Source organism: Aristolochia californica, unplaced genomic scaffold (assembly GCF_029961685.1).
Source record: "Aristolochia californica isolate CCGP_79_NKW_82.1479 unplaced genomic scaffold, dmAriCali1.0.hap1 SCAF_7, whole genome shotgun sequence".
Taxonomy (NCBI): domain Eukaryota; kingdom Viridiplantae; phylum Streptophyta; class Magnoliopsida; order Piperales; family Aristolochiaceae; genus Aristolochia; species Aristolochia californica.
Genome location: NW_027182268.1, coordinates 761633 through 777699, shown reverse-complemented (window position 1 = coordinate 777699; position 16067 = coordinate 761633). Strand labels below are relative to the sequence as shown.

Genomic DNA, 16067 nt, shown 5'->3' with positions numbered 1-16067 from the left:
AACACCTTTCCACTCTATCCAAGTGAAGCCTCTTCTAATGAAAAAAAAGTAGATAAAATAGCCAGTGCATTTCCTCACTGTTACCTGTTGCAGGGAGCAGTATTGCGGCTTTCTTCATTTCATTCGCTTGTTGAATGAAAGAACAGTTCTCTGAGAGATGCCCTATATTCCTGAAGTGCAAAGTCAAGGGCCAAGAGAAAACCTTAAAGGCCAAATGGGTTTGTTTTCACTAACATGCAGAGAAAGCCATGCTTTGATTATACTAAAAGCAGCAAGTACCTGCTCCATGGAAGAGTAAACCCCAGGTAGGAAACTCCTAAAGAAAAAGAAAAAGAAAACAGAAAGGAAAAGAAAAAGGTCAAAAGCAGAAACTTAATACAAAGATCAAAAGAAGAAGAGACAGTTTGACATGCAAAAGTCTGAATAAGAAAAAGGGGGAAAGCAAAAGGCGATTCCCAGAAGATCAACCCAGATTTCAAAACCAGAAAGTCAATGACCACTTGTAACATAAATCGGTTAAACCCAGAAGTGAGAAGAAAAAGATGATTACTCCCGTACAGTGCATGGACATGTTTCGGCTCTCAAATTGCATGTAGAGATAGAGAAGAATTAGAAGAGGTGGATGTTAATGGCGAAAGCTGGTTAAGGGGAATGAAGCCTGGTCCGAGGTCATGGTTTCAATACTTTGAAACTCCGAGGAAACAAAAACAAACCCACATGACCTCGAGCCAGACAACATTCCCCACAACCTAACATTAACAAAAACACGCTCCCTGACCAACCAAACAGAAGATCAAAATCAAACGAACATTTCTGACAGAGGAGATCAAGGGGGAGAAGGAGAAGAAAGGAGGAGACAGAAGAAGCGTTGAGAGGAATGAAGCCTGGTCCGATGCCTTCTCCTCTCAAACTTTGCCATCAGAACGCCTCGAGCCAGCCAACATTCCCCCCAACAAAACCTTTCTAGAGAAAGAAAGAGAGAAAGAGAAAGCAGTGGAGGAGAATGGAGAGGGTGTGGGTGGTTTATGAAGGCAACCCTCAGGCCTCAAATTAGGGTTTCGTTAACATTCCATCTGTCAAAAGAAATTGCACCCTTCACTATATTAATCTATTCCAGAAAGACAAGTCCAGACCACTGTACTGTAAAAACTCTTTAATTTTCTCTTCTTCTTCGTCGATCTTCACCTGAATCTTTCTTTCATTTCCCAGGTCCCTCTCCTTTTTACCCGCTGCAGACGGTCAACTTTACACCTGTCTCCGGTCACCCGCAACCGGACAAACAAACTTTTTCATTCAATGCCGATCCTCCATCATTACCTTATTATTATTTTCCTCCTCACCTTCCGTACAGTGAAAGCTGGTTTTCCCTTCCATTTTTTGGGGGAATTTTTGAAAAAAACCTGGTTTTGTCTTCCGGGGTACACGACCGGCGAGTGTGCGGGTGGCGATCCGAGCCGTCGGATGGACGGAAGATGAGGGAGGGACCGGCGACCGGCGTTGTCTGTGTCAGCGGGAGCGGAGGGATCGGGACCCGAGGGAGCCCGAGTAACGAGGGAGTCGGGCTTTTGGGCCCACCCAAGGACGACTTAATCGCCGACGTGGACGCTTCGAACCCTCCTCCCTGTCAACCGATTTAATGCCCCTGTGGCCCGGTTCAGGTCAACTCAACCACATCGGACTCGGCGACGCGTCGGATAGACGGCTGCGCTTCCCCCACGTCTCTGTCAGCACGGACACGCCACGTGCTGGAATTTAATGCGAACGCGTACGGCGCGAGAGGCATGGGCCCGAAAACCACGTGGCGGGGAGAGATTCGAGACAGTGGTCCCACGGGAGGCAATTATGGGATAATGATGACGGGAAGATTAGACGGGTTTCTCGGGGCAAATGTCGGAAAGTTATCGTGGGGCCCTGTTGTCTGGTGAGAATTCAATTTCTCTAGAGCGCGAGAGAATGAAGCATTTTAGATTCGACTTTTTTTATTTTTTTATTTTTTTTAAAAAAAAAAACGACAATAAAGAGTTGGATTCACGTGCGAAGGTCTGAAACTTGAATAACCAAAGGTTTATTGGCGTGGGAGTCCGGAGAAAGCCCAAATGAGAAAAACCAAAAAACTGGCCAACCATGAAAAGCTATTCTCCTTCGACAAAGAATTGGAGATAGAAGTAAAACCCATATAATGTCGTATGAATGAACTACTTGACCCACCATGTCTAACAACCCTCCATGTTTTAAGTTTTCAATATTTGAATCTCCTCCTCATTGTAGTGGAAGAAGAAAGGCCTTAAATAACAGCAACCATGCAGGAATCAGGAAAATCAGGAAACACCAAACTTTTGTAATGGCAATGAGTCGTCTTTTATTTTGGGCCATTTGGTTTTAGGCTTGCAATGTTGTCAAATGTGCAAAGGTTGGGGAAATGCAGAATGTAGAATGTAACCAAAATTTAGTCAAGATAGAGATTCTCAGAAGACTACTGGGGACTGAATTCAAAAACACATTCTGCAATGTGTAAATGGGGCTGCAGGCCAGTAGGCACAAGGCCCTTCTACAAATAAATAAATAAACAAAAAAAAAAAAAACAGAAGAATTAAGCTCCTTTATATCCTAAAAAGGATTTCCGTATCCTCGAAAGAATAATTAACTATGTTTCTACCAAATCTGTGTAAACAAATATCCCACCATTGAGAAGCTTATGTCAGTCCCGCAGAGCAGCCATGCTCAAACAGCTTTCTCAACTTTGAACCCTTTTGGGTAATCAATGTTATGATTGGATTTGTAGAAGACCCATTTTCGAGCTGAAATACCATACTTATCTGAATCACTGAATCTTTACCTTCACCAAGACATTCGTCAAGAGATACTTTAAGCCACTGCTGGGACACTCATGCACTCCAAGAAATTCGTCACAGAATCTTCCTTTTGTTTCAAAATAACGCACTCCAAACAGCTCCATCTCCTTCCCCACATCTTGCATGAACCTCTTTCATCTTCTCCACTGATTTGCAGATCCCACTGCAACTCCAATCAAAACTGGCAACGCAAACATTCCCTGCCTGTGCCTTCCACTCACAATCTGGAGAAAATAAACAACCTATGAAATTCCCTGGGAAAATGATAACATTGTCATTGTCCAAAGAATGCAGCAAAAGCTATATCCATTTACCAGGTGGGGTTCCACAACACATGTTGCGCTCATCGATATGCTCAACTTCAAGGCCAATAAACCAAGCACCAAGGGATACATCTTCATTAGCATACTTGTGCAATATGTGACTGCAGCCACAATTAGCAGCAAATGTTTCATTCATCTTTGCCAAAACTCAAATTCCAAACCAATGACAAAAATAAGTAAGAAAATCCAACCGGTTGATTGAAATATATGTTGCCAGGTCTTTTGAAATGGCATAAATCTGACCAGTTGCATGTCGGAAGTACTTGTTTCCTTCCTCTCCAAACTTCCAATATTCAGGTTCACGATACTTCACATTCCTATAAAAGAACTTCATATAAAGTATCAGAATATCACATGCAGTTCAATATTCATGGTTTCTGACAAGTAGCTCACAGAAGATAATTACCTTTGAGAGAGAACTGGCCCAGACTTCATACAGCCTATATATGTTCTAGGCTTTGATCGGTGATGTGTAAGTGTTGCAACCAGCATACCTGCATTCCCCAGATATCTTAGAGATTCAATAATCCATTATCCTCCATGGTTGGTAATTCATTTCCTTTTTTTAGAGAATAACATTTTCATCTAATACAGGAAGCTGAAAAGTATAAACCTAAATTGACATGGACATCATCATCCACTTTGACATAGAACTCAGCATCCCACTTGGTAACTGCAGTGGAAAAGAAAATCTTTGTTTTTGCAGACAATTCATGATACCCTTCAACATGATCCTGTCGAGTACAAACAGAAAACAAAATTATGATCACGAACCTTAATCTCAAGTTCAAAATTTTCTTGAACCTGACCAGAGAAGTTATTCCACCCACCAGTCTAAGAAAGTCCTCATGCTGTGCCTCCTCCGAATCAATTGCTCGATCCAAAATGCTGTTGGATGTTGCACTGTGGATCATCATTACTACCGATAAATCCCAGTTGCCATGAATAATTTCCAGTTATTGCCATTCCATCACCTCATATACAAACTATGGCAATTTGCAACTATTTCAAGAAAAGCAGAAATTTGACACCATAATATGACCCATCATGAAATGTAACATTGTGTAAGACAAATCTGGAAAAAGCACATAAGCTCAACCTCAAAAAATACAAAAGTTTCAACAGAAAATGAGTACAATGATCTCAAAACTGGAGAAGTCAGGTTACAACTCTTTCAGATAGATGTTAGTCAAGTTCCGTTACATTGAGGCTGTGTTCATGGAGCAAGTGTACCATTCACCACCTTATATCAAGTACATGACCACATAAGCCCAAGACTTCAGACTTTGGATTCTGGAATGAGATCTAAAATTTTACTCCTACAATAGATTTCTGTTGTTATCGATAAATAAAAAATCTGCTTTCAAATTGCATGCCTGAGACATGCCAAGAAGCATAGATTTTGAGATGGAAGAACAGAATTTTAAACTATTAGGTAGCAATAGCATCAAAGGATCCTAAAATTACAGCAAGCCTGGAACTGAATCCTAATATATGAAAAACAGTATTTTGAATTGTCTTCACATTCCTTAACATACAGTATCTATATGGCATTTGTGGCGATAAGTATCCATTTTGATACAGCTCCATTAAAGGTCAGGTTATGATTTAAATCTTCCTTTTCCTAATATCCAAAGAAAAAAATCTTCCATTGATCATATTTTCCTAAACATGTTATAACTTTGTTCCTGGACAACTCTTATCCGTGCTGCTCAAATACTTAACTATTTTCAAGAGTATAGCAGCCATGACAATTGCTACAAGGCCATGAAAACCAAGCGAAATAACAAACTCTGGAACAATTCTAATCTTTGCAAGATAGTTCCTAATACAAGAACCAACCCAAATCCAACTCGCGATGCATGACAGAGGGGACTGGACGACTCAGGGAGTCGCAAGCACCTCCCGCGAATGTCGACAGCCGGTGACGATCTCCAACGACTTCAATGGCAACTCGGATGTCAATCCAGCGAGGTTTTCTGCAGGGAAGGGGGTTGATAGGGTGGAAGATAACACGTCTCCCCCCTCCCCCTCGTGTAGTCACTCGGAATGGTGGAGATGTCCGTCGTTTCAAGAAGGGAGAAGCTAGTTCCGGGATCCCTTGTCCTGATGTCTCGGTTCGGGATTGTGCGACGGGAAAGGAGGGTCCTTTCAATACGCAGCAACACAGCGATGGTTATAGAGGAACCAATCTGGGTGAAGAACGCGACGGAAGTGGCTGGATGACTGTTTGAGCTAGGAAAACTAATAGAAGAGCTAGAAACAGGTCCTCGTTTACGTTCAGCGACTCGACTTTAGCGATCAGTTGCACTCGGGATCGCATAGGACATGCATTTGAATCACCATCTGCAACGCTGGGAAACGAGCCTTCGTTTCTATTCCAGTGACTGAATGTAAGACTTTCCTCAAATAGTTTGACGTTGCTATCTCTGATAGTGGTTGCAGAACACTGTCCAAGGAGCTTCAGATTGGTTTGATTTCCTTCCGTTTTTCCGTCTTCTGCTACCAGGAGCAATGAGGGTCTTCTCCTCCATCACGATGTCCCAAGGATAAGTACGAAACTGGACACAAAATCTCAAAGGATAGTAACGGGTGATAAAACATAAGTCGAAACCAACCTCAAAGGATTTCAAACAAAAATAGTGATAATAATCACTAAAGTGGGTAATGCCTGTCATTCACAAGATGGCAATAAACACCCAATGGTACCAAATAAAAAGTCACACTGGACTTAAAAACACCCATATATATAAAGGACCAACCATTACAATGCACCAAAAAGGGTTGGCCAAAGGAGGTAAACGAGAGTAAAATAAAGGATCGTAGGAGAAAGACTACCAAATAATAAAAGGGTAATGGGGAATCAATAGGAAGATAAGATGAAGAAGTTGGGCACATCATGTGTTTTATTTTTTGAAGTAATTCAAATTCTTCATCATATGAACCAATGCTGACAACAGTTAACAAATAATGAACCAAGGCAATCAACTAAAGAGTTCTTCAATAATAATGTCTCAATAAAAGAGACACAATAGAAGTTGTGGTAATGAGCCAAGGCCCAAATAACACATACCAAATATATAGTTATTTAGCAGCAAATAATTGGTAAATAGTAAAACTCCTTAAAGAGTAATAAAAGACACATGAGATAATCTGCAGCAAGTCCATCCTTGAATAAGGAAGATGTGTACCAAATAATACGTTGGAACCGAGTAATAAGGTGCCAATAAGTTGAACTGAGTATTGTTAATCTTCTCAAAAATAATAAGAATAACTGAACTGAGAGTGTTACTGGTTCCGAGAGTAGCTGCAAGGTCTTCTAAAAAGCAGAAAAGAGTGAATAAAACAGTAATGGATGTTGCTTCCACACTTACTGCATCAGTGATTAATTCAGACACCAAACCGAGAGCTAGCCATTCCATAGAACCCAAGAGCTAGGCACATTAAACCAACTAATTAGCAGCCAATGACATAAGTGTCATGTTTCTGAATATAGTCCACGCTTAGAGATATAATTAAAAAATGAAACCGATTCAAAAAGGCAAGATAAAAAATCGAAGGCAAAACTTGAGGCTAGACCAGTTATATCTTGAAAGGATTTCACCAAGTGATAAGCTGAACAAGGCTGCTCACTTCATAAGGGGATAAGTACACAGACTGTTGCTCCAATATGCAGTTAATATGCTGCAAAGATTTCTCATAACCAGACAAGAAACACACATTTTGACTCTGTCCTAGATCAGAATCTCCTTCCATAGATACTTCTGTAATTTGCAGCATTAAATCAAGTAACTACTATTTTTGGAAGTTGCCATAATTCAGAATAGGAACACTTCTTCTCTTTGACAAATAAATCAAGAAAAATTTATGAAAATAAGATATTCTTCTAAAGGTTCTTTCAAGATATTGTTAGTTAACAAAAAGAAACTTTCCCAGGGTAGATTATGAGATACTTTCTTGATATTGTTGATAAAAAACAACAACTTTCCAAGTATAGAGTTTGAGATACTTTCCAGATTTTGTTTAAGTAAAAATCAGCCACTTTCCATGAATAGAACTTGAGAAACTTTATGAATTTTGTGAAGTAATAACAGCAACTATCCGAAAATAAACTTCTGAGATCAGACTTGGAGAGGTGGACCTATTGGAGCCAAGAAGAGAGCAAGAGCAGCAGCAAATAATTTCCTCATATTGAGCAGCAGTAAAGAAAGGTAAGTCTTGTTTTGGTAAGTGCATATCTCAGAAGTAGGAAGTATCTTTACCTTGATCAAGATATCAGTTCATCATAGGAGATTTTCTGGAAAAAAAAGTGTTAAAAAAAAGAATAGGGGCATTTTGGTCATTTTACCTTGTCGTTATTTATATTTTATGATATAATCTTATTCTACATGTCAAATAATGTCTATGGACCAAATTTCATGTAAAGGGGACACGTAGAATAGGAGATATAAAGAATGAGGGTTTTCACTTAAAGTTGGGGCAATGTTGTAAATTGACCCTACCTACTCAACCCTAAATCTATAAATAGAAGCTGGAGGAAATCCAGCCACGAATTTTCAGTTTTTTTTTCTCAATTTCTCTTCTCCAAGCTCTCTCCTTCTCATTCTCTCTCTTCAACCTTTTTTCTTCTTACTTCTTACATGGTATCAGATCAGTAGATCGCATCTAGGAAGGATCTTCGTGAGTTTTTTCTCCTATTTGAAACAAAAATTTATATAAAGGAAGATCTTTTTCCAGGTTTTTGGTTACTAGTTAGTAAAAATTCAATTTTTTCTCCTTTTTTCTCTGCCATAACCTAGGGTTACTGGTCTTACTATTTTAAAAACATATTCTAATGTTCTAAACTGCCAAAAGAAGCTCTTTCTGATGATATGGAAGTGTGCGCCAAAATTCAAGAACTGTAACTGCTGATGTCATCTGTGCACTTGCTGACATCAGCCCAGGTGTAGTGCACTTTTTCTTCTGAATTTAATCCCTTTGTTGAATTTTTTGGACTGTTTGATCTGCGCACATCTTATACTGCCCTAATTGTAGGTTTTTTATGTGGTGGGGCCCACTTGAACTGGTTGATTTGGAATTTTTTAAGGGTTTATTTGATCTTCTATATCTGATATGGCTGACTCTAGCAAGGTTTACACTCCAGCAAAGGGGTCATATAATCCTCATGGTAAAGATAGTATCACTATCACCTTTGATAGGTTGAATGGTGATAACTACCTTACTTGATTTAGATCTATTAGAATGCACTTGAAGGGTAGGAAAAAGTTCAAATTTATTAGAGATGACCCTCTTGTTCCTCAGAATGATGACTGGGAGCTTGAAGACAGTCAAGTGATGACTTGGCTTGTTAACAGCATGAAATCTAATATCAAGACCCAAGTTATGAATTTTAAAATTGCAAAGCTATGTGGTTTTCCTTGGAAGCTCTTTATGGACAAGAGATCAATATTTCCAGGGTTTATGATATACATAAGTTTTTGGCTTGAAAAGGGGTAATAAAACTGTGACTGACTATTATAATTCTTGTTTGAGTATCTGGCAGAAAATTAATGTTTTTCATCCTTTTACTTCGGATGAAAGGGAACTTCAAAATCACCAGAGTAAACTCCTTGTAGCGAAATTTCTAGATGGACTGGGTGCTGAATTTGACAGCATAAAGGCACGAATTTCGGCCTCAGATCAAATACCTAACCTCTCTACTACCTTTAATAGGATACAGAGAGCAGAAAAGATTATTGTGCCTTGAGCTGGAAAAGATACTAAAGCGGTTAAAGCTACAACCCTTAATACATCGGCTACAACCCTTGATACATCGGCTACAACATCTAATTCTATTGACACGTCCAAGGGACGTACAAGGGCTGGTAAAGGCAAAGGTAGAGATAATTCTGGTAGAGGACGAGGCCGAGGAGATGGTAAATCTGAGCGCAAGTGTGTTCATTGTGGACGCACTAATCATTACTTAGATAAATGTTAGAAAACATTTGGAAACCATACTTGGGCAAATGCTAGTACACATGAAAATACAACACCAAGGTCTGAAATTACAATCCCACCTAGTGGTGTCTTTCATGATTTTGTTGGCAACCAGCTCATATCCTATTCTGAACCTATGGGTATTTTCGATTCCACTCCTGCTGAACTTCAGGCCCTCCTCAGAGGTCTCATCATCTTCCACGAGCACCTCTTCGGTCCACTCCACATTGAGGGAGACTCTGCGGTGATTGTTGGATGGTTCTCCTTTCCCTCCTCTCCGCCATGGTGCCATTGGGATGTTTACTACTCTATTTTAGACATTCTCCCCCACATTACTTATATTTTGTCCCATGTTCCCAGATCTGCCAATTTTTTACCTGATGCTTTTGCTAAGCAGGGAACCTCCCTCCAATCCCTTGATGTTAGGGGTGTGCTTCCCTAGTTTTTTGTTTTGCTTATTTGGTTAATAAAATTATCACTTTCTCAAAAAAAATAAAAATAATACAAGTACCAACCCAGATTTAAAGGATCAATATGGAAGGAACTTAAACATACAAGGCCCTATAACTTTAGGATCAGGTTAAAGTGAGAGTACCTGTGACCAATCATAAACCGGATAATGATTCCTTTCTCTCTCTCTAGTTTCTGAAGCTTCTCACCTAATAAAACACAAAATAAAGAGGCTTAGACTCCAAAAACTGCAAAATAGTTTGACAAACTTGAAGCCAGAGATGCAAACAAAAAGATATCATAAACATTATACTTATGTGGATACATCTGAGTAAAACCAAGAGGATCTGAAAGAATTCAAAAATCATGTGGATTCATTGTAAGCCGACATGTATAATACAAGCAGCCATAAACTGCTAAAATAGCAAACAACTTTGTCCAATCAAACTTAAACACCTGGGTATGAAATGGTGCTTTTCAGCTTCACATAAAATAAGCAAATACCCCAACTTCATTATGTAGGTTCCAGCTTCAAGTGCCATTGACAGCAGGGCACAGGCTTTTGGAGCCAACCATGCTTTTAACTCTGCAAGGCATTGCATGACTGAATATTAGCCGGGCACTTTTGATGTCTTTAGCCTTAAACTTCCCTTTGATTCAGGTTGACAAACTCCTTATAAATATTTATGGGTGGTCCCAATATTCTTTTTCCTCCAAAATGGCAAATCGACACGCCCAAACATTTTTTCCCTCATCAAGCATCATGAAAACAATAGTTTTCAAGGCCAACCAAATAATTTTCTTTTTCATTTTAAGGCCAACGAAATGTGAGAGAATTTTTCTTGATGTGATTATTATATTTCTTTAGGTTGACGCTCCCATGGAAAATGATAAAATTCTGGGGGAAAAAAAACAGTTACCGCCATAACAAAAGTTTAATTACCCTAGCAGATACGCAGGCTAAATTAGGCGTTCACTCCAACGCCTTGTTGTGAAGGAAGGTCCTTCTTAGCCAGGTATTGTAATCTTCACTCTTTTTTTAAACATTCACACCTTTCACTAAAAAAAAAAATACTCTATTTTAAATATCTCAAAGGCTGATAAAAATGGTTGTTCATTGGGCACTAAATTTGCTATTTGACATTAATCATGAGAACAATTCATGATATATAATCGATCTTTATAAGATCTTTACCTAAAATGTGAAAAGAGAAGAATACTAGTTGTTTAAGGAAGTGTAAATGGAAGAGTTATCTTGCTTTTATACAAGAATGAATGACAGAGTCAAGCATTCAAAAATCCTAGATGAATGTGCAACATAAGCAGCAATAGGAGAATGAGGCAGGCTTGATGAGAAGTTCCACAGACCCATGGTATGGCAAGGAAATAACAGCAAATGAGGTTGAGCAGTCTCAAGAAATTCCAATCAGTAAACATATTGAAGGAATAAATTTTATTTTAATATCATTCACAACATCTACCTTTGACCAAGTTCAGGAAGAAATGAGACTCAAAATATTACCTTGAAAATCTAGTTCTGGGTAAGAAACCACTGGGGTTACAATAACATTTTTAAAATTACCAAAAATTCTGTAGACCATTGACTGTCAGATTCATAACTTCAGTTGAAAAATCAACCAAATATGATATGAAGCAGAGTGAAACCAAGTTAAACCTCATAAAACGATATTTCTGTTGCATAGACTCAATCTTTCAACAGTAAGGAGAAAAAGTGGAGGTCGCAATGCATAAAAGAAATATTGGTTAGCTAAAGTGATGACTAGCATTTGGTGCTAGATGATAGATACAATGACGAAATAGCAAAAAGGTACAACTCTAGAATAGGCTAAAGTGTAATGCTTTGGAACAGAATTTTGCACAGGGAAGAAGCAACACCTACAAAAATGAAGGGTAGTGGGAATGAGAATGTTCAGATGTGTGAAGCAAAACAAGGAAAACAAAATTACAAATAAATATATAAGAAAACACTTATGCATAGTACTACCGACAAGAAAATAAGAGAGAGTTCTCTATGAGAGTGAAAGCATTTAAGGATTGTGAAAAAGTTGGGGGTTGATGGAGTGAAAGAAGTAGGCAAAAGGCCATTGTAGAGAAGTGAGACTTGAAGAAAGGCAACCCAGTAACAAAGTTAGAAAATGAAAGAGCTGAAAGGAGGAGGAAAATTCAAACAAGGCTTCATATGATGATGATGATGATGTTCAAGATGTATATTTAGTAGAGGTAAAGCAATAATTACACCAACAACTGAACAAAGATTGTTGGATCCCGAAATAGCATAAACTGGAGTAGGTGATCTGTCAAACTCTACATAGGACATAGCTGCTTCTGCAAGTAAACAGACATGGCACCAAAATATTTGCAGAGGCAAAAGTTTTATAGGCCACTTGGAAAAAAAATTACAGAAATAAAGCATTTAACACTGCAACATGTCAATCTCAACTCTATCCCACATTGTTCTTCATGTCTTGTCTTGTCTTGCTTATAATGAGGGGATCATGAAAAGCATAGTAGGACACATTCAGTTCATAAAGCCAAGAAAAAAAAAATTATAAGATCACCTTGAGGCATCCAGGTCTCTCTGACAGAGTCTCTCCTCTTCCTGCTGCTAAAGGCAGTATTTATTCCAATCACCACAAATACCTTCTGCTTTGGTGGGCCCTCACGAGAAGAAGATATAGAAGGTGAACCTTTAGGATTCGTCATCTCTTGGGCACTTCGAGTGGCAGCAAGCTCCATCTGTAGTGTTGATATCGTCTTATCCAAATCCCTATTACTCCAAAATGCATAATTCTGTAAGAAGCAAAATACAACTGGGCAAATAAATTTAAGGATATTATTTCAGTAAGACATTGCATTTACTGTATGGCTTCGTGTGTCCTGTAAACCTCCTCCATTATATTCTTTTCTTTCCCCAGCTTCTAGAAGACACAGAGAAAAGATGAGCGATCTCCACAAGACGAATGACAAACATCACCATATTGGATCTATTTCACAAGACCAATACTAACCTTTTTCGTCTCACAATCCTCTGCTACAACTTTTGATTCTTGTACTGCGCTTCGTTGAGTGGTAATCTGATTATTAGGAGCCAACCATCTGAAATAAGCAGACACATTTTCCTTCAATTTGTCAAACTAAAATATCGTTTGGTATCTTATATTTCGCTTTGACCCAATTGAATCACCATGCGAGCCTTTCGAAGAACATTAAGAAGAAAATTCAAGCCAGACAGGATGAAAACACATGATTAGGATACCCAACACCCCCTCATAGTCCGTGCTTTTATACTACAAAACAGGGAAAGGAATAACAGAAGTCATATGAATCACCCAATAAGCAAGGAGAAGAGGAGAGAATGATCCAGAATCCAAAACGTTATTCAGAACAGAAACTGAAAGCATGAAATCCGTGTAACGTACGAAAGGGACTGCCGGAATGTGTGAAACAGAAAAAACCATCACGAAAATGGTTCAGAACAAATGAATCATTTTAGCAGAGAACGGAAAACGAAGCGCAAGCAGGAGCTTTACAAAACGAAACTAGAGTAAAAAAAAAAAAAAAAACAAGCCCATCAATACATTACAACCAGCTCATAATAGTTAAAATGAATGTCAGGACAGATACAACACAAGGGTCCATCTGTTCTGAAACCAGCTAAAAAGGTGAAACCCATGATGTATGTACATTAAGAGGAAAAAACAAAAACCTGTTAGTGAAAAGCATCCCGAGAACGAAGCTACCGATACAGAATATCACGATCCATTTCCCGGACACCCTCTGAGAATGACTCCGCCCCCGCATCATTTCAGTGTCTTCCTCCGTCAACCCCGTCTCCTCTACCGCTTCTCTTCCTCCACCTCCTCTCCGCAGAGAATAATTTCTAGAGAGGTCTGCGTCGTGACCAACGAGGGACGGAAGAAAAGCCAGACAACGAGAGATTGGGGAAGTGTGGTGGAAAGGAGGAAGGGACCAAGGACAACGCTTCTTCGGTCTGTCCGCGTTGAGCCGTCAACTTTGACGACTTAACCGGGTCGCCAACCGCTGTGGTCTTGAGTAACGCCGTCACAATCATCGCCGTCTTTGGCCGTTTCCCACGCCTGTTGTCGGGTTTCCGTATAACCAACAACAGTTGTCTGGATTCTTGGTTGAACCTAAGGATGATTCGATCGTCCAAATTACTGGAAAGTCATCGAGGAGCATTATCTAATATGAAAAACTTGAAATACCGAAAATGTCTTGGTCAAGTTTCATGGTTGGAATTGGTGAACCGAGATTCAATTTTATTCTTGGTTCTTCCAAATGGAGGAAAGAGAGGGAGAGGAGGCCTTTGGGTTCTTTCGACTGGGTCCAGTCCTCTGGTTTGATTTAATAAAACTTTGGAAAGGACCCGGTTCAGTCTAATCCATTAATTAATCCATGTCTTATTGAATTTTAAATTATTTTTTTATTAATTTTTTTTCTTGATTAGATCGCCGTTGCTTCGTTGCTGCACAAACACAGGTAAGTTGTTTCCTACTCCACTGCTGGCTTGCTTTCTTTTCTATCACTTCCAAAGCCGATTATTTAATTTTCTCTGCTTTGTTTCATTTCGTGCTTCTGCTGCTCTATAATTTCTTTACTGTTTTTCTTCCGATGCTCTGTAATTTGTTTAATAGCCAATATTGTCTGGTCAGTTTTTTCACTATCTTCTCGACTGTAAACTAGATAATGAAGACGACCCAACGTGACTCGCGCAAGTGACGCTGGTATTTCCTTTATTAGACAAAAGATTAAAGACTAGCCGGCCCACTCTCTGTTTAATTATTGGCATTAGTTTTATCTTAAGATGAATTCCTTTTAAACCCACATTCTTTTCTTTAAATTAGTATCAATATAATTAATACTAGAGATTTTTTATTTGCTTATTGACATTGGTTTTACATGATAAAGTCACTTTTCTGTTTTAGAAGTTTCTAATTTTATGAATTTAGGTCTTCATTTCAAGGGTATTCAGTAAACCAAATAAAAGATATGTAAAGAGTTCAAAATAAAAGATCTTGGACTACTTAAATATTTTTTGGGTATTGAAGTGTTACAGTAGATTATACTATCTCAAAGGAAGTATGTCTTTGATCTACTTGAGGAGACGAGAATGATGAGGTGTACACCAGTAGAAACCCCCGTGGATTCGAATACAAAATTATTTGAAGACAATTGAGAAAATGTAAATATCGGAAAATATCAAAGACTTATGAGAAACTTATTTATCTATGTGTAACAAGGTTAAATATCTCTTATGCAATAAGTGTGGTAAATCAATACATGCATAAACCACAACTTACTCATTAGCAAGTATTAGAAAGAATTTTGTAATACTTGAAAGGATCTTCAGGAAAAGGGATTCTCTATAAAAACCATAATCACTTCAAAATAGAAAGGTTCTTGGATGCAGAATGGGCCGGATCCCCAATTTTTTTTCCTAACAAAGAAGATTCTTGAGTTTTCTCTACGAAATTATTTTTTCGTTTACTAACTAAGTTTTAACCAGAACTCAAACTATACCTTGAGGAGAGAGTCATGAAAAAACTTATTTGAGAGAAATGGTTCAAAAGGGTGCATCCCTTTATTTCTTGGTTGGACCAACCCAAATGGCGATTTCCATCAAGTCTTCTTAAGCAAGAACTACTCCCTCTCTCTCTCTTAAGGAGTAGAGCAGTCTTTGAATGCACCAAACCAAAATGATTGTTCATGAATGGCAAATTTTATTTTTGTTGGTAAAGATACCTTTGTTGACAAAAAAGTGGAATTATTTTCCTCAAAGAAAAACTTTAAATCTTTCGTGGTATGCAGGAATGAGAGAGCTCCAATGCATTCAAGACTGAAACCCAAGAGAGAGAGAGCTAAGGCAAGGAGACAATTTTTTTATGTATTGAATGAATGAATGTAGAAAAGTTACAAGGGTTTACATAGGTATTTCAAAACCCTTAATTGGGAAATAAAATCTCATGGTCATCCTCTAACTAGGTGTCATCTAGATGTCTTGATAAAATTACATAGATCAATACAAATTAATGTTTAATCATTCATTTCTTTTCCTATTAATTTTGGATCTTGATCTCCTTCATCTAGTTGATTGAGTTAGAGTTTGATCTTCTTCCTTTGATTGAATGATTTGAGATAAGTTGTCTCATGGATTGATTTTGGTAGATTGACCATGATTTGTAGCTTTGGAAGGTTGTAAGGGGACTTGTATATGAGAGATTCTAGGGATGAATTTGTTTAGAACCATGCATGGGGACATCCTTCATTGTGTGGATGAGGTACGTCTCCCTTGCACGACGTATCCCCTTTTGATCCTTTGGCCACCTTTTGTATGAGCTTGATCTTGTTTTGTATTTGTGGTCTTTGGTATAGCTTGGAATAATGTATCCTTTTGTACATGTTTTTGTATGTTAATATGTCTTTG

General features: G+C 38.5%; 1 protein-coding gene across 1 annotated transcript; it reads right to left on the bottom strand.

Moving 5' to 3' along the window:
- Positions 1-2434: 2434 nt before the first annotated feature.
- Positions 2435-13582, bottom strand: LOC137936229 (beta-1,3-galactosyltransferase 7-like). The gene is made up of 11 exons (XM_068780799.1): positions 13329-13582; positions 12631-12718; positions 12482-12540; positions 12181-12389; positions 9747-9810; positions 4006-4078; positions 3789-3909; positions 3582-3669; positions 3367-3492; positions 3167-3276; positions 2435-3076 (listed from the first exon to the last, which is right to left on the bottom strand). Exons 1-11 carry the CDS (start codon positions 13424-13426, stop codon positions 2928-2930), a joined length of 1185 nt encoding a protein of 394 aa, XP_068636900.1. The 5' UTR covers positions 13427-13582; the 3' UTR covers positions 2435-2927.
- Between the last annotated feature and the right edge of the window lie 2485 nt (positions 13583-16067).